The 16,550-nt window shown below is 43.2% G+C and overlaps 1 protein-coding gene across 37 annotated transcripts in view; it reads right to left on the bottom strand.

The window, feature by feature from the left end:
* The window catches only part of INPP4A (inositol polyphosphate-4-phosphatase type I A), a 997,999-nt gene that overhangs the window by 23,256 nt on the left and 958,193 nt on the right, over nucleotides 1–16,550 (bottom strand). For 9 of the 37 annotated variants that reach the window (XM_069204329.1, XM_069204339.1, XM_069204335.1 and 6 more), the window contains one exon: nucleotides 12,836–15,382. The exons of 19 other annotated variants lie outside the window; for them this stretch is intronic. In XM_069204329.1, coding sequence (XP_069060430.1) covers nucleotides 15,202–15,382 — 181 coding nt within the window. In that variant the 3' untranslated portion in view covers nucleotides 12,836–15,201. Of the gene's footprint in view, nucleotides 1–12,824; nucleotides 15,383–16,550 lie in introns of those variants that run through there. 9 more of the 37 variants (XM_069204341.1, XM_069204342.1, XM_069204345.1 and 6 more) reach the window with 2 other exon arrangements.

The raw sequence follows: 16,550 nt of genomic DNA, 5'->3' as shown, positions 1-16,550 counted from the left end.
GTACAACTTCTGATGCAGGTGCATTTGGAGCAGGGCGAGTCCACTGTACACAGTTCTGGACGGCATTCTGGCTCTGGAGATTGTACACCTCCTAAGACTGCAGATGACGTGACGGCCTGGTGCACCCGGGAGTCCAGCGGCAGAGCAACTGCAGTCTTCCCTCTCGTGCCAGACCTCCATCAAACAGGAGTCTCCTCGAGGCCCTTTGGCGGGCTGCCACGGAACTGTGTGGATTGTGCCGGCCTATCACAGGCCCAGCAAAGGTATCACAGAGGAACTGCCTACAGGACCACATCCTAATCTCGCGTGGAGCCACAAGGGTGGTTGATGCAGGGTCAGCTTGCTCGAGCCATCAGGAATCAGGTGCTCTGGCCATAGTGCAAAGTCTTTGTGTGACCAGTCTCTGTATGAGACCTCCGTGCTTCCCTATGCTATCGTGGAGGTGTCTCAGAAGCATTTTCTCACAGCGGAATTCCTCGCTCACCGGAATTCGTTGAAGGCCCTTGCCTCTGGATTGCCACAGGACTGGGTGGGCTGTGCGGGCCAACGTAGGGCACGCCAAAGGAGTCTCTCTGAACTCCCAACAGGGCCACGTCCAAGTCTTGTGCAACCCCGAGGGTGGATGGTTCAAATGGTCTGGTCTGCTCTCACCGAAAGGTGTCTGGTTCACGGGGCACATGGCAGGTGTTCAGGTGATAAGTTTCCACGTTGCTAGATATGCCTTGTCAGTGTCGGTTCTTGTTGCCGACTCTGGCTCCACTCAGGTGGTGCTGTGCTCCTTCGGTGGTTGGGGGATGCACCTCATCATGATGATGATCTGTTTTCATCCTTCTGCAGATCAAACAGGTGGCGGCGTCTTTGTCGGCAAAAGGATTACTTGATGGACGTCGTGGCCACTGGCTGGTCTTGCGTGGCCTGTGCAGTTGGCGACAGGGATGCCATTGCAGCCAAGCAGCCAGTGACAAGTCGCACTGAGAAGCGTGGGGGTCCACCTGCATAGCTGTCTTCAGTGACGCCTGCTCACCCCGGTGGCTGTCTTGTGCTGATGGATACCTTCTCATCTGCTCGCACGAGTCCTCAGTTGTGTCACTCTGCTTCCTTCTGCTTGCTCACCTGTGATGGAGTCGATCTGTGGTGTGACCGTTCTGTCACACTCCTCTCTTCTTCTCGTCATTTCTAGTTGTGGCATTGTGCCATGTTCTCTTCTCCTCCTTGGTGTGGCGTCGTGCCACAGGTCGCATGTTGCGTCACATGGACCTTCCACTGCACCTCTGCCGGTGCATCTTGCGCTTCGTCGACGATGTGGTGTCGTGCCACAGGTCGCATGCTGCGTCACATGGACCTATCACTGCACCTCAGCCTCGCAGGCTGTGTCCTGTGGGTAGGATATAATCCACTCACCCATCTGACCTCTTGCAGGTCTGGTCCGTTCCCGGATCCTCTTGGTGGACTGCTTCTTGGCAGGATGGTCACTGTTCTCTTCCTCACTCTCTTCACTTGAGGGCGCCACTCTTGCACCTCAAGATTGCGCTGTTGCAGCGCTCACTCATGCCAGCATCTGCTTGGCAGGGTCGGTCAGTTCTGCTGACCTGCTCAATGATGGGCCAATGGAGGCCATCTTCTGACGTTGTGTGGCCGGCTGACATGGCCTCTTGTCCCGTGCGTTACGTCACGCTCTCGGGTGCTCTCTCCATCTTCTCGGGCTTCTGCCCGTGTCATCACAATCTCTGGCGCAGCTCTGAGCACCTGTCACATAGTCTCTTGCACTTCTGGGCATCCTTTGTTGACGCCTGGCATGTCCCTTTCTTGTCTTGTGGTGATGTCCATCACTGAGACATGTGGCGTTCTTTCGGCGGTGGTGGTGGACGACCGCCAGGGGCTGCGCAGACCATGCGCACTCTCCTAGTGCCTTGCGTGGCACTAAAGTCCATTTCTCACTGTTGCAGCTTGGCTGGGATAGCTGCAATCCTCTCCTTTGCTGTGCAGCATTGTACGCGTCGTTTCCATCTTCTGTGCCGTTTTCATCCACCAGCGCGCTGTTAGTCTGGCACAGTCACTCTCTGGGGTATTGCTCTAGACTTGCCTTCAACACAGCTTTTTTCCCTGATAAAAACAGAAACAAAGGTGCAGTACCTACTTTGGCCACTGGATGCCACTGTTGCCTTTCTTTCCAGCTTGAAGACCGTCTTTCCTTCTAGGGGCCTCATTTGTTAAAGTCAGACGCTGGAGAGGAGCCATGCTGCTGGGAGGAGTTCATCAGGCTGGAGGGAGCTGCAGGAGCTGCAGGAGCGTGCCATATTTTTCTTTTCTTTTTTCTTTCTTCTTTTCTCCTGTTTTTTTTATCTCTGTCCTAACCTAATATTTTCATTTTTTTGCACAGCCTCGTGGTTAAGAGGAAGGCAAACAGCACAATGTTCAGTGAGGCTGGAGGGAGAGGGGGGTTCCGGGCACTTTGATTCCTTTCAGGTGCGTGTCAGCACCTCTCCCATACTTCAATCTACGCATTTCTCTTTGGCTTTCTTGGCATTTTTACAGGGGTGGGGGTGGGGCGGCCAGTCTACAGCCATTGTTTGATATTCCTTTATGAATACTTCACGGGGCTCCACAGCACCATTTGCCGTTCTCATGCGCGGCCGCAGCAGTCTTCCTTTACGCTGCAGGCCACGCTACAGCTGACACAGGTGGGGCGGCTCCGGGCATTTCTTGCTTTGCTTTGGTGCGCAGCAGCACCATCACAACTCCTTGTCCCGGCCGCAGCAGCCTTTCATCACGCTGCAGGCCGTGTTGCTGGGGGGGAAGGCATATCTGCACCACCGGGCTTTTCTCCCTTGCGGTTGCAGCAGCCCTTTCGTAACACTGTGGGCCGCCATGCTCCTCACCGATCCTCGTGGTGTATGTCTGCACTATAGCACTTCTGCTTTCGCGGCCCCAGTAGCGCTTTCTTCTTTGCGGCAACCGCAGATGTATTGACAGTGCTGCGGGCGTGCTGTTGGCTTGCCGCTCGCGGGTGTGTGGGGTGCGGCCACTTTTGCGTAGAGGGGCAGCAGGACAGCCCTTACCAGGCCGTGGGCTGGCGGGGCTGTGGCTGCAGGCGCGTCGTGCAGGTGCAACGTGAGCTCTTACACTAGGCACTCTACCACGAGGAGCGACGGGGCTGCAGCCGGTTCATGTGTGGGGCGAACCTACTTGTCGCTATTGTAGTGTTGGGGGCCCTAGGCCCTCATGCTACTAAATAAGGAGATGCAGACACAGTAGCATGGTCGTAATAACTAGCCACGGGCATGTGCGCCTGGTCCTTTTTATTGGCACGGTCACCTGACTGGTCACGCCTGTGTTGGGTGGGTGTGCATGTAAGACCAGCCCTCAGCCGAGTGGTTGGTATAAACACTAGAACGTGTCCATCAGGACACTAAACCAGTCAGGGGTGCCTGCAGTCAGCATAGCAGGCTTGTCGTGTGGACAATTTGTTACGGGTCTGGCCTATATTTTTAACTCCAGGCAGGAAGAAATATTGGAAAGAGTATCATTTTAACTGGAAACCCAAACTTAAACAAGCAATGCAATAGGTTTCGCACATTTTGAGCAAGTTGTTATCTTTTGACAACAGTGCCCACGAGTAAAAACAAAAAAAAAACAAGTTAGAGCTATTAGCGTTATAAACTCCTAAGGCCCCTCTTCCCTGCAGAACTTTGGTACCTTTAAGCAAGGGGAGGGACAGGCTAAGGTGGGGATAGGGATGGGGAAGATTACAAATAATTGTTTTTTAAAAACCATGCGCGATCACGCTATGTAAAACCTTGATGGGTGTGGTTAAAAGCCCACAGAGAGATTACAACAGGGGGCTCGATGTTAATGCATGAGTGAAAATTGCAGAATTCGAATTCCTCAGGGCTAAAATGCATGGCCTGACTGAAGGTGTCCACACACGCAAATGCTTTGTTGGGCACAAGTTGAAAACAATTAAGATGTTCAAAGTATTACTGGCAATTGCATTTCTCTAGAGTATGTAAAGCACACTGAAAACAAGGCTTCATTGTTTACTTTAAAATAATATTTCTCAACAATATCAGAGTCAATTTGCCAAACTGTTTTAGGGAAAGTTTTGGTAACTTCTTACTTTTTGCTGGTGTGTTTTAGTGAAAAAGCACCTCTGCATTAAAGAGCATAGCTAATGTGGTGTTACAACCACAGCTGCCGATTTTGGAACTGGGGAACGTGTTTGAGTTTCGGCTTCTGCTCCACATCGTGTGATTTTAGGCAAATCACTTAATCATCCCTGTGCCTACAAAAATAATCTGATCTTGTGCAATGGAAAATGCTCATGTACATTGCTCCAATATCTTCAGTTTGAGTTCACATTACATAAATCTGAAAAAAATAAAGTGGGTCAGCATAACAATTGTGGAAATGCTGGATCTTGCACTGAAATGAAATATTCCAAAAGCTTTAGGCTTCTATGACAGTGAATTGACCTCCAAGGCATGTACCTGCGTATATGTTAATACACTCTGCACATGTTCCAGAGCAACAGGTGGTTGAAGTCAGAACTGGCTTCTTGCATCCCTGGCTTCTCAAGTCGATGGCCCTGGTATTCGTAGTGTTCTTCCAGAGGGTGAACCTATATGTCATCAATACCAGCACCCACCCCGGGCCTGAGGATGATGTTGGAAAGTGCAGCACTTACCATCACCATCCTCAGACCCACAATAGAAGTGCACCAGGTCACGGCCTATAGATCTGGTGTGCCATAATTAAAAGCTGAAGTGCTGTTGGAACAATTGTCATAGTGGGAGTGCTGCCATCAATGTTGCATCACTGAAATTATTATCCAAAGGATGCCAAAGCACAAGTGTCAGAAATGAGCTACATCTGTTCATCAGGAACGTGGTAAGGGAGTAGTATGTAACTGGTGGCTGTGCAGTTTGGGGCACACTGTCGCAAATATATTACTAAAGGATGGTGCAGTAGTGCACTGTCATTCACAGATGGCACATTTCCACTGAAATGGGCATTACATTTTCACAATCATGCAATTCTACTGATAAAATTATAAAGCAGTGATTTGCCAACTCTTTATTAAAAAAAACTCCTCTGAACCTCCTTTATTATAGTCTGGGTTGCTCGTGACGTAACACTACTCCACCCCTTTTACGCCACACTACTTTTAGATGTCACCAGCCTGTCTCTTCCAGATAATGCGTTACCAAAGGTAAGTAACTTGTTCATCTGACAGAGACATCTAGCTACAGATTCCCTACTTTAGAATGAGATACCAAAGCATAGTAACCAGGGGGAGAGACTGCAAACCGAGACCTTCAAAAAAATCTCTAAGTATCACAAACCCCTGGTCTAGTACAAGAGAAAAGACCAGACATTTATAATAATTGAGCTGAGTAATAACATACTCTACGACATCAACACCTGTGGAAGGAACCACAGATAATTAAAATCATGAGACATGGACAACATGGGATAATCTTACCCATGTTAATATGTCAGACGTGTATCATAAGCGACCCAAAAATATTGAGAGTCTCTAACCAGAAGAAAACCGGTCTAGTACAACATAAATAGACAGTGCATTCATAAGAATATCTATGAGGGACACAAACTCTTTGCTAAAAGAACTGGGTAAAGGAGCACACTAAGAAAAAGTCATAAGAACGTTAAAAGCATGGAGATAGCATCACCCATAATTGACTGGCGTTTTTAATAATGTAAGTGAGCCACAACATATTTCACAACACAAGACTCCTGAAAAGAACCCTGTATAAGGAATCACAACATTCAAAATCATGGAATAAAGTCCATGTTAATATGAACCATCAGTATTAGAGGCAAACTAATCGAATGAATATTAAACTACTCGCTCCCCTAATGGGATGCAAACCCATGCACAAACACTCCATCACTACTTAAAAAAGGATCACTGCAATATAAAGAAAACATGAGAAAGAAACACTCACCATGAATATAGGACAGTTCTGCCAAATGAGGTAATATATATAAATCTATCTGTTCTTATATGTAGATCAAAACTGTATGTTTTACCCTATTGGAACACAGAGCAGCATAGCATTCTATTGAGGAAAACCTCTAACTATGTAAAGGTATATCCTAACCAGACCTACACTATATAGACACACAGAATGTTTATCTCTTATAGAGAAAACATAAGAAGCTAAAGAAAATAATAGCATTCATTTTGGCATATAAATATACTTTTCCCCAGGAAAAGTAGCTAAAGATGATAACACATCTTTAAGACATTCTCAATAGATATACCTACTGACATAAGGATATAATAAACAAATACCTATGTTGTAATAAATGAAATATATATATATTTCTATTTTATATTAAGTATTTATATATATATAAATATATATTTCTTTTTTTTTTTAAAAGGGGACTTGGTAAAGTTGCGGGAACCAAGGTGAATATGTGACCCTTATATAAGGCTCATCTGCAGATGAACTAGAAAAGTTGTCAACGACTTAAAAACTGAAAGTTCTCAAGATTCTTAACTAGAAAGAATCTTTTTGATTTTTTACGTCCCGTTTTATGACAGCACTTAATACACAAATTATAAAATATCTTCAAAGCAAAGAAAAAACATCTGTGTAGAGGGTAAAACCCTTCCAAAAAGAAGGAAGGCTTGAATTCAAATGCAAAAGCACAGAGCTACTCCTAAAGAGTCACTAATATTATATACAAGAGAGTGAATAGAATCTGCAGAGAGACACATCTCAAGACCCACAAAAGCCTGAAATAAGCCAGGAAAAAGAAGAATAACGTTCAAAGAACCTGCAATAGAAATGTCTATACCAAAGTGTAGAAAATACAACAAACTACGATGGCTCTCCGATATAAAACCTTTAAGAACAATACAAAGAAAGCCTTAAAGTCCCCAAAATGATACTCCCTGGTTTCCAAATGTATCAAAACCACCAAAAGTAGTAATCTACTCTGCAAAGTAGAACATACATAACAAATAGTTTAGAACAACAGCGACCTTGTTCGACAGATCAAGAAAGACTTAGGAAACAGACTCCCTTAGTGCTGTATACTTCTTATAAAGAATCCTAAGGTTGCCAATTAGAAGTTCTTCACAATGACCCCAAGAAATAATGATGTATCTTTAATATACTGCAACTCCTAGGAAGCTGTCAATATTACAGGTTCTCTATAGGGAGTACCAGATCTTATAAATACAAGGTGAACCCTTCTGCTGAGGATTCAATTCTGTACCCCCAAATGAAGGAGTAATATCCCACAAGCTAAGGATTCCAGACTATGCATATACAAATAAATGCTTACCGGGCATACAAAACAGTACTCCACTTGGAGTAAGTTATATACTATAAAGGGTTCAACTCTTGAGCACCTGCTCTTCTTCAGAGTTAAGTAAACAACATTACCTTTATATCAGGCTTTGTAAAAGATCAAAAGAGATAAACAGCTAAAAAGCTGACATTGACAAGCATGAAGTGGAGAACCAACAACAATAGTAGCCCTTGAAGCATCAGGCTTGAAACCTTATTTACAGGGTTCCAGGGTAATATACACCCCCCCTGCGTAATAGTTGACAATTTTAAGAAAGTAGCAGCTGCCGAAAGCAGGAACACCCACTGGGTGCCACCATTAGGTGAAACAGACATAGAATAGAAAAGTTCTCACAAAACTGAGAAAGCATGGCTAATCTGCCAGTACAGGAGGTATTAACTATATCAGATAGAGAGGAGCCAAGCTAATTGCTGTTCCACCCCTACTGTCATGAAAATGCCTTAAAGCGGAGTTAGCTTGTGCACCAAATGAATGGGCACCATCAAAAGGCATGTCAATTAATGTGGCTTGAACTGCCTCAGAAAATCCAGAGATGCATAACCACGTACGGTGACGTAACACCACTGAAGAGGCAATGGCCCTACCCACAGAATCAGTAGTAGGCATACTGCAGCCACTGATCATTTTAGATGCCTGCTGGACATCTTGAATGATAGGGGCAAGAATACTCCTGATATCTAAAAGTGCAGGCAAGAGGCTTGCCAATGAGTCCCATAACAATTGTGAAAAACATACAAGAACGCAAAACGTATTCACAGAACGTAAGGTAAAACTTGTGGAGGGAAAAACATGCCTTCCACAAACATCTATACTCCTGAATTCTTTATCAGATGGAACATGTGATACAGCCTCCATAACATGGGAGGCTAAAGCAGCCTGTACCACCAAACTACAGTGAGTAGAATGCCTACTTAGGCGAGCCGGATCACCTGGGGCTGGTCGGTGCCTATGAGATATAGTCTGATCAACAGGAGCCCCTCTATTAAGCTGAGCCCAAGCCCCCAACAAATCATCATGTAGAATGTCACTGTAAGGAAGCACGGGCTCAACTCCCATTTGTCCTTGATGGGGAACATCAATAAGTGCATTAGAGAATAACTCCACTGAAGGAAGTGTCAAAGACAAAATCACAGAAACCCTTTTCAGCATGTCAGCTAAAGAGGACCTTGCCCCCGTAGCAAGGCCATGGGGTTAAAGTAGGCCTAATACTGGGGAAGAATCCAAACCACCAGCAGTAGCTAGATCACCTATCCAGCTGTCATCTATGAAAGGCCGCTCCACATATGATATGTGTGGTATGTCTTTCATCGCCTCTTGACTACGTTCTGTGGCAATCTAAACATGAGATGCTTCCCCAGAATATGGAGGTTGGTCAGGAATAATAGACATTACTAGCACTGTATCCGATGTCGAAAGGTACAGAGAAGGTCAATCCTCTACGTCGATATCGATTTCAGATGGCGAAAGGCATGCAATGTTGATCGGTGCCGCCAGCTGAGTCGCCAGAGTTGGCTGATCGGATACCGGCGCTGAAGGTGTGAACCCCGAAGGGCTGTGCATTGGTGCCGTAATGACTGTCAACTTAAGCCAGAGATCTAACTGAAGCAGAGGGCGAGCTCACTGGTGTGGACACAGTCCAGACGTCTTGCCCTCCTTGGGGCCCTCAGGCGTCCCTATTTCCCAAAGATAGTGTGAAGGAAATTGTAAAATTCATGCATCTGGGTCATAGTCGCTACGGCCCCGTCCCCAGGAAAGGGAGGTAAACGCAGGGAAGACTCAGGCTTCAACTCTTCAGCCAAGAAATGGTGTGGGGCTGAACGCTGTGAAGTCTGTAATTTTCTCAACTGCAATCGTTTACATGAGGACTTACCTCACAACATCGATCGAGAAGGACATCTATGAGAACAACTCTTTGAAAGGGCCCACAAATAGACCTTGGTCTGAGAAGGAGACTGTGACCGACATGAAGACTGGGACGGCTCTGACATCTGTGCCGCTAAAATCTTCATATGATCTGCCTGCAAAGCCTTCGGTCTGAGATGCCGACAGGAGTCGCACTCTTTGGCATCATGGTGCTTGGCCAGGCACCACATACAAACAGAGTGGGGGTCCGTAGCCAACATTTGTCATTCACAGGACCAACAGGGCTTAAAGCCTGAGAACATGAACAGAAAAAAAATGTCCCGCTGACAAAACTTCAAAGAAGGCCAAAAATGGTCGAATCAACCGTCAAGTGAATCTGCGTTGCAAGCGCAGAAAGGAACTGATGTTGGTTCATCATTGAGGAGGTTATATTGAGTTCGCTGACATCACATCAGGTGGACGATGTAGAAGCGGAGTCGCGCAACACCCTCTACTGACACACAGATGTGCTATGGGAAAAAAGTTTCCGGATCCAGGCTCGCACCTGGGAAAGACTCTGAAGTAAGGAATCTGCAGTTGGATGTTCCTGTGAGATGTGCACTTTACGTTGACCATGGAGTCTCTGTGAAAGCTTCTGTGAGAATAACAATGGATCTAATTTTATATCTAGTTGAGTCTGAACTGCTAAACTTCCTAACAACGTATCTGGTCCTGGCAATGTAGTAGGTAGTGTGTGCACTTTACTGAATGGCAGAGCCAGTAACAAAATCATTGGGGGTGCGTCAGAGGTTCCACCCTTCATCCACAAAAAGAAGTGTGGATTTAGTTGAAATCCTACTAAATCTGATGGGGTCACTCTTCAACTTACCATTCCATTTTCCTCGAACAGTCTAATCAATAAGTGGAGATGTTTATGGGACCACACAGTTCTGTTCCCTCTCTGAGCATGACAAGCAATGTACAGCGGAGGTCATTTCCTTTGATGCAGCCGAAGTCTCTTCCTGTAACAAAACTCTACTGCAAAGTTTTGATGCTACATACTGTTTGAGAGTCATCCTTGACTGCAATCTCCTAGAGCACACATAAGAGTGTTGTATGTCTTTACAAACAGAGGAGGAGAATCAGGTAAGTCATCATTCAGTCTGACTGATGAACCTGCAATCCACAACAAGAGGTAGCTGATCACAGCGATTCGTCTTCAGGAGATGACTAGATTCTCAAACTTGAGTACTTTGGCCTAATGAAAAGAAAGTTCCAAGTTGCAGCCGAAGTCTCTTCCTGTAACAAAACTCCATTGAAAAGTTTTGATTCTACATACTGTTGTCGAGTCTACCTTGACTGCAATTTCCTAGAGCATACATAAGAGGGTTGTATGTCTTTACAAACAGAGGAGGATAATCAGGTAAGTCATCATTCAGTCTGACTGATGAACCTGCAGTCCACAACAAGAGGTAGCTGGTCAGAGGGATTCATCTTCAGGAGATGACTAGATTCTCAAACTTATGTACTTTGGCTTAACAAAAAGAGAGTTCCAAGTTTAAAAAGAAATTCAATTTTAACGTAAAAAAGCTAAAATTACATAATTGAACTCCTCCTTTTCTTCATATCTGTCTAATCAGAATGTTGAATTACATGATTGAATAATGTGTGATTCCTTTGAATACAAAGATGTAGGATGAAGAAGCTCAGTCTACATGGTTTTTCGACATTGTACTTGATCACAAAATAGGTGCAAGATTAGGAATCTAGTCCATCAGTTACTTAGACACGCTAAAGTGGGGGCACTCACCACAAAATCACTGTATGTTACTTCATCAAGGTTATTTTATATTTTTTCATATTTTGTGTTCTAAATTAGGCTTTTAATGATTGTCTTATCACCTTTCTCATCCGAGGTTTTCATTAGATGAGTTCACCACTCAAGACTGGCATTCCATTGCCAATGCTTAAATTTTAGGGGGCTAGGCTCATCTCCCCATCCTTATCAGAGTTCAATATGGAGGCTCTACCTCCAAGTCCTCCTGAGTTATTAATTAATTATTTATGGTATGGAGACAGAACTTTCACAAGTATGGAGGGAAGGTTGCAATACTCGGACAAGGAATGGAGAATCTGATAAAAAAAGATTACAGAGTGAGGAAACTACAGTCTCATAGAGTTAGTTGAACTATGACAACTGTTCACATGAAAACCTGCTGGTGGTGTAGCAAGGCTGCCTTTGTCAAAATTCTTATAGCACTGATATAGAAAGGCGATGAGGAAACAAAAAAACCAATGGCCGGAGTACTTGAAATCATATTGACCACTGGTACTACTTGATGCAAAAGGATAAATGGCAACATTGCATTCCTAGGAACCAGATACTAATAGTCACATAAAAACAGTGGTTCCTTCAAAATCATTTACAAGAAATGTCCTTACGTTATAGGGATCACTTTATGTGTCAACCAAGCCCTTAAGTATCCCAAAGAACAAAACATCACATGTTAATGATAAGTGAACACAACTTCAGTTTTAATCAAGGCAATACATATTTTATAAAGGCATGATTTCAAGTCCAGAAAAAAAAAATATATGATGCTGCGCTTGAGACTAAGACTTAACCTAGCTCACAATGCCAAGCGTCTTAATAATTCATCACCATAGTGATGACCTGCACTACTCTCCTACCTTGTGTCGGTCACTGAACTTCTAAGGTACTTATCAGACCTGGCCAATTGTCATAGGGTGCTATTTTTGGCAGTAGTCCTGATAAAGACCCTGCCTAAATGACTTGCCTTGGTTTGAAATATCGACTGACCTTATGTTTTGGGCTGCTGTTTACTGATAAAATCAGGATGCACTAAAGATTATTATTTAGAATGTTTCTGTAAGTGATTTGATACTAAACAGTCAAAACATTTCTATTTTTTGTCTATTTGTCTATAGTTTATTTGTACTTTACCCACTCACATTTCACAGGTACTGCAATGGCTTACCCTATTTCACAGTGCCTTATACAGTATATAGCTTTTTCTGGATTTAGAATCATGATTTTTTTTTTTTAAATATACCTTATCGTGATTGAAACTGCAGTTGTGGTCACTTATCAATACACTTAATGTTTCTCCTTTAGGAAACTAATGATCTTGGTTGATACATTAAGTGAATCCTATGACATAAAAAATTACTTGTAAATTCCAGACCCTCAATTAGTGCCTTCCTGTCCGAGCCTTAGCTTTTGAACGCATTCATTTCTCAAAGAAAACCCTGCAAATGAATCAAGCAGCAAGAAAGCAGTCAGCAAAGGAACAACAACAAGGTAGGATTTTGATAGAGTGAAAGCTCAATCTGGGAACTATTTCAATTGACATAGATATATTACTTGATTCATTTTTGGCAAATAAAGGAAATTGGGGTAAAGTCTTGCAGAGCATATTTAATGGCTATCAGAGTAAGTTGCAGAAATAGTTCAACAACCTTTATTTGCAAAAAGAGGTTGCAAAGATCTATTGTGGGAGTCTTTTTTGCACCATTCTCTCAATAATAATAGAATAGTCTAATAAGAACCCTAATGTGGTCTTAAAGTGTATGCCTTCTGAGGATTTGATACCATGGAATAATACTAGTGACTTGGAAAACAGTTCAATGCATATTTTTACTGGTCATAACATCTTTGAGCACAGTAAGTACATTACAAGCTGAAGAACCATATGTAGTTTTTGTGAAGGAAAACTAGTTTTATTAACTCGTCCTACCCTTTGGCATAGGCTTGTCTCATTCATTTAAAACAAAATGCTTAATGATCTTTATTTTTTCAGTCCCAGATCTAAACCAGAAAGGATTTCCCATAGTTCAAATGTTAAAGGGGGGTGTTTTCTTGTTTTCCACCATGAAGGACAAAAGATACATGGCAAAGATGCCACGTTAGGTTGTATGAAGGGTAATTTGTGCACTTCTAGATTTACACTGCTCTGAGCATTTTTCTATCACTATAGGAGCACACTCAAGGCATGCAAACAAAAGCAGCCACCACCACACATCGAAGACCAACTTAAATTTATTTTGAAAGCAAGACTGCTAGATGGGTTGTTCTCCATTCTTGTTGTGGACATAGTTCTTTGGACGCTTCTTCAAGGGTATATGCTATGTTTTGCCAGTCCACTGAGAAATATATTTTTGGTTTAAACTTTTCCTAACATTGTGGCTCCTTTACCACTCTGAAGATATTCATACTTGTGAATCTGTTTTCAGGACTAGAAGACAGTGATGCAAGAATAATTAACAGATACTCACCATATTAACTCCTGTATTACTAATCATCTAGACCATACGAGCACACAGAGTCTTTCCTCATTTTCTTCATCAAGTCCTTGACATAAAATAGTGCCCATTTCACACAGAATGAGACTAGAGTACAGGACCTGGTTGGGCAACAGGGATTGGGGTGTATGCACCCACCCATCAGGTCGCTTCTGCACTAAAGGATTCTTATGTCGTAAAGTTTCAGCACACAAGCTCCTGTGTAGTGCCCTATTGGAGGTTATCTCTTTCAAATGATTTAAGAGGCTGAAGGATTAAGACTATGGTAGTTATCGCATGACAATTTAAACGTTTGTATTTGACCCTATGTCACCTTCAAAGTGCAATTGTCGTCAATAATGCCACATTTAGCATTTGTAAATGAATGTGATTTACTTAGCCAATCCATTTCACGTTCTGGAACACTGCTTTCAGACCACAAGTGCTGATAAAGCCATTGATACTTGCAGATCAAAGATTTTGGAAATCATCTTAGTTTTCCAGAAAGGTGCTGGTTTTACAGGTCAACAGCAATTACCATCTATACAAACCATATACTGCTCCCTGCAGGCTAATCAAATTTCTAGCTGTGATGTAAGTGAGCTAAAGTTACCAATTTTAACATATAGAGGCATGAGGCGTGCCAATCCCTTGGTTTAAGCCACTGAATCCCTGAGAGGACTTAAGTTGCCATGCACACTGTAGGCGCTCGGAGAAAACGTTCTCCACACAGGAATACTTTGACATGAGCAAACAAGTGCTTTATTTGGAGCTCGTGGTTAATATAGGAAACCTATTCATGTATACAATAAAAGGGGATTTGTGGAAGAACAAATGGATTAAACATTAGTAGCAGCTTTTTGTCCGTCTCCCCATTCCTTTACCAAGCCCCTACCTAAATCACCCACCCCCACTGCCCCCCAGCAAATAATTCTATTACAAGTTATACATACAAATATAAAAGTTCATGCACAATTCTGGAACACAACCCGGGGTTGACAATGGTTTTGTCTTTGTTACTTTGGAAAGCTGTGCCTTTTTAAAAAGGTGAAAATAGAGAACGCCGAGGTACTTGAGAATTCCAGTTTTCTTCCTCAGGTTCCTTGACTTTGAAAGCAGCGGAAGTAGTAGGCCCTCCCACGTCACTGAGGTACATAAAAATATAAACTCTCACTTGCTATTTGTAAATTTTACAAGCACTGCTAAAATGTGCGGGCAGTATAGCGAGGGGAGAAAAGATCATTAAGGGAGATGCAATTTCCAGTTGGTTTGCCCTTCTCTCTCTGAAAAATGCAGAATACGTGGCAGGTACTGGAATTTCTGGTTGGAAGAGGTACGATTTGCAAGGGGCGAGGATGAGCGATCTATGGAGGGAATGTATGCCGTCAAGCTCACTAAAGGAATGAGGTATTAGAGCAAGGTGGACACCATTGCATGATAGGAAGCCGAAGACAGAGAAAGAGCACACATTTCTCAGTGCATCACTATACCACCAAAGTTTTAACAGTAGACACCTTAAACATACTGTCTCCTGGTAAAATATATGGATGTATATTACATAAATACTACAATAGAAATAAGAAATTGTAAGGCTTTATCATATCTCCTGTCAGGCAATCCTCCTATGGCACATTCATTTGTCCAGCAGAAAGTCAGCTATAAGTCTATATTCTGCAACATGGCTTCTTTGAGTTTAAATCAAGATTCTCTTCATTTGCAGCGCAGTTTGGCCACCAGGTACGCTATGCTCAGAAACAGCCACACAACAAGTAAATTGGGGCTGAGCGCGAGTAACGGAATGGAGTAGAGGAGGCTGGGGTCTAGTCTGAAATCGCGTATGGGCACCAGGCCACTCAAGTTCTTCTGGGTGACTACCTCCCGTGTTCCAATGCTGTGGAAAGGAGAAAGGTCGGTGAAGGCAAACAAGGAATAAAAAAAAGGGAATGGGAGTAAGGTCAACATGCAAGAGGGTTACCAGAAGAAGCACCAACGAAAAAACAGGAGACCAGAAAAAAATTCAGAAGGTGGAATATGGAAAAAAAGGCCACATGTTGGGAAAGAATTTTGGAAAAGAGACACAAAAATGCAATAAAAACAACAGAAAAATTACAAATAAATTCATAAAATCATTACAGATAAACAAGAGAGAGAGGATAAAAAAGAAGAGAAACATAAGAAAAGTACTGTATTCTACTGAAGAAGAAAAGTTGAAAAGCAAATGGTTTTTCATGTTCGCTCTGTTAGCAGGCCAGGCGTTTTTTCATGCGGCCATGCCATGCTTTGACATGCTGCGAAGAAATGGGTCTCTGAAAGGCAAGCAGAACATGAACCACCACTGCGGTATTTGACCCTTTCCAGCAAACTTCATGTTTTGGAAGATTTGTAAGTTGAATGGTTCTGTTTAGGATTTTGTTTTTGCTGCAAGGAACATGCCAGTGTATGTGCCTGTAAGTTAGGAGTTGAGGAAATAAGCTTGAATGTGACTATTTTAAAAGACATCTAAAGTTATTTACTGCAATGGAAGGATGGTAAATAAATAAGTGCTGTATTCTTTCTCCACTACTCATTTCTTGATATACTTTGGAGTCCCTTAGCAGAGAGCATGGGTCATCCTTCTATGCAGGCGACCATATCTCTGTACTCAACCTGGTAAACTTGTACTGGCTCTAACATATAATTTGATCACTGATGCCTCAGAAGACCTTAATGCATTGGCCATCGCCTACTGTGTTGCAATGTGCTGGTGCACAAAGCCGGGTGCACAATTAGATGGAAGTATATTTGGTTTCTTTCTGTACAAAACATCTCTGTTAGTTTTAGTCCATCACCCTCCTTTTAGGTACACATTGGTGGTCTGGAGGAAGGAAATATCTATATATCCATATCTATATCTCCTGGTACAACACCCAGGGCCTTTGCCACTAGTCCACAGCATGCATCTCCAGTGAATGATTAAGCCACCCCAATTGCAGCATTGCCTGAAAGGGGTACAAGTAACTGAGCTTAAACATTATTTTCCTTGCAGAATCATCTCCAAAACTATTTCATCCAAAGAATAC

The sequence above is a fragment of the Pleurodeles waltl genome, chromosome 8 (assembly GCF_031143425.1).
Source record: "Pleurodeles waltl isolate 20211129_DDA chromosome 8, aPleWal1.hap1.20221129, whole genome shotgun sequence".
Classification (NCBI taxonomy): Eukaryota; Metazoa; Chordata; class Amphibia; order Caudata; family Salamandridae; genus Pleurodeles; species Pleurodeles waltl.
The sequence above is the reverse complement of the archived record's forward strand: the minus strand, read 5'-3'. Positions and strand labels throughout refer to the sequence as shown.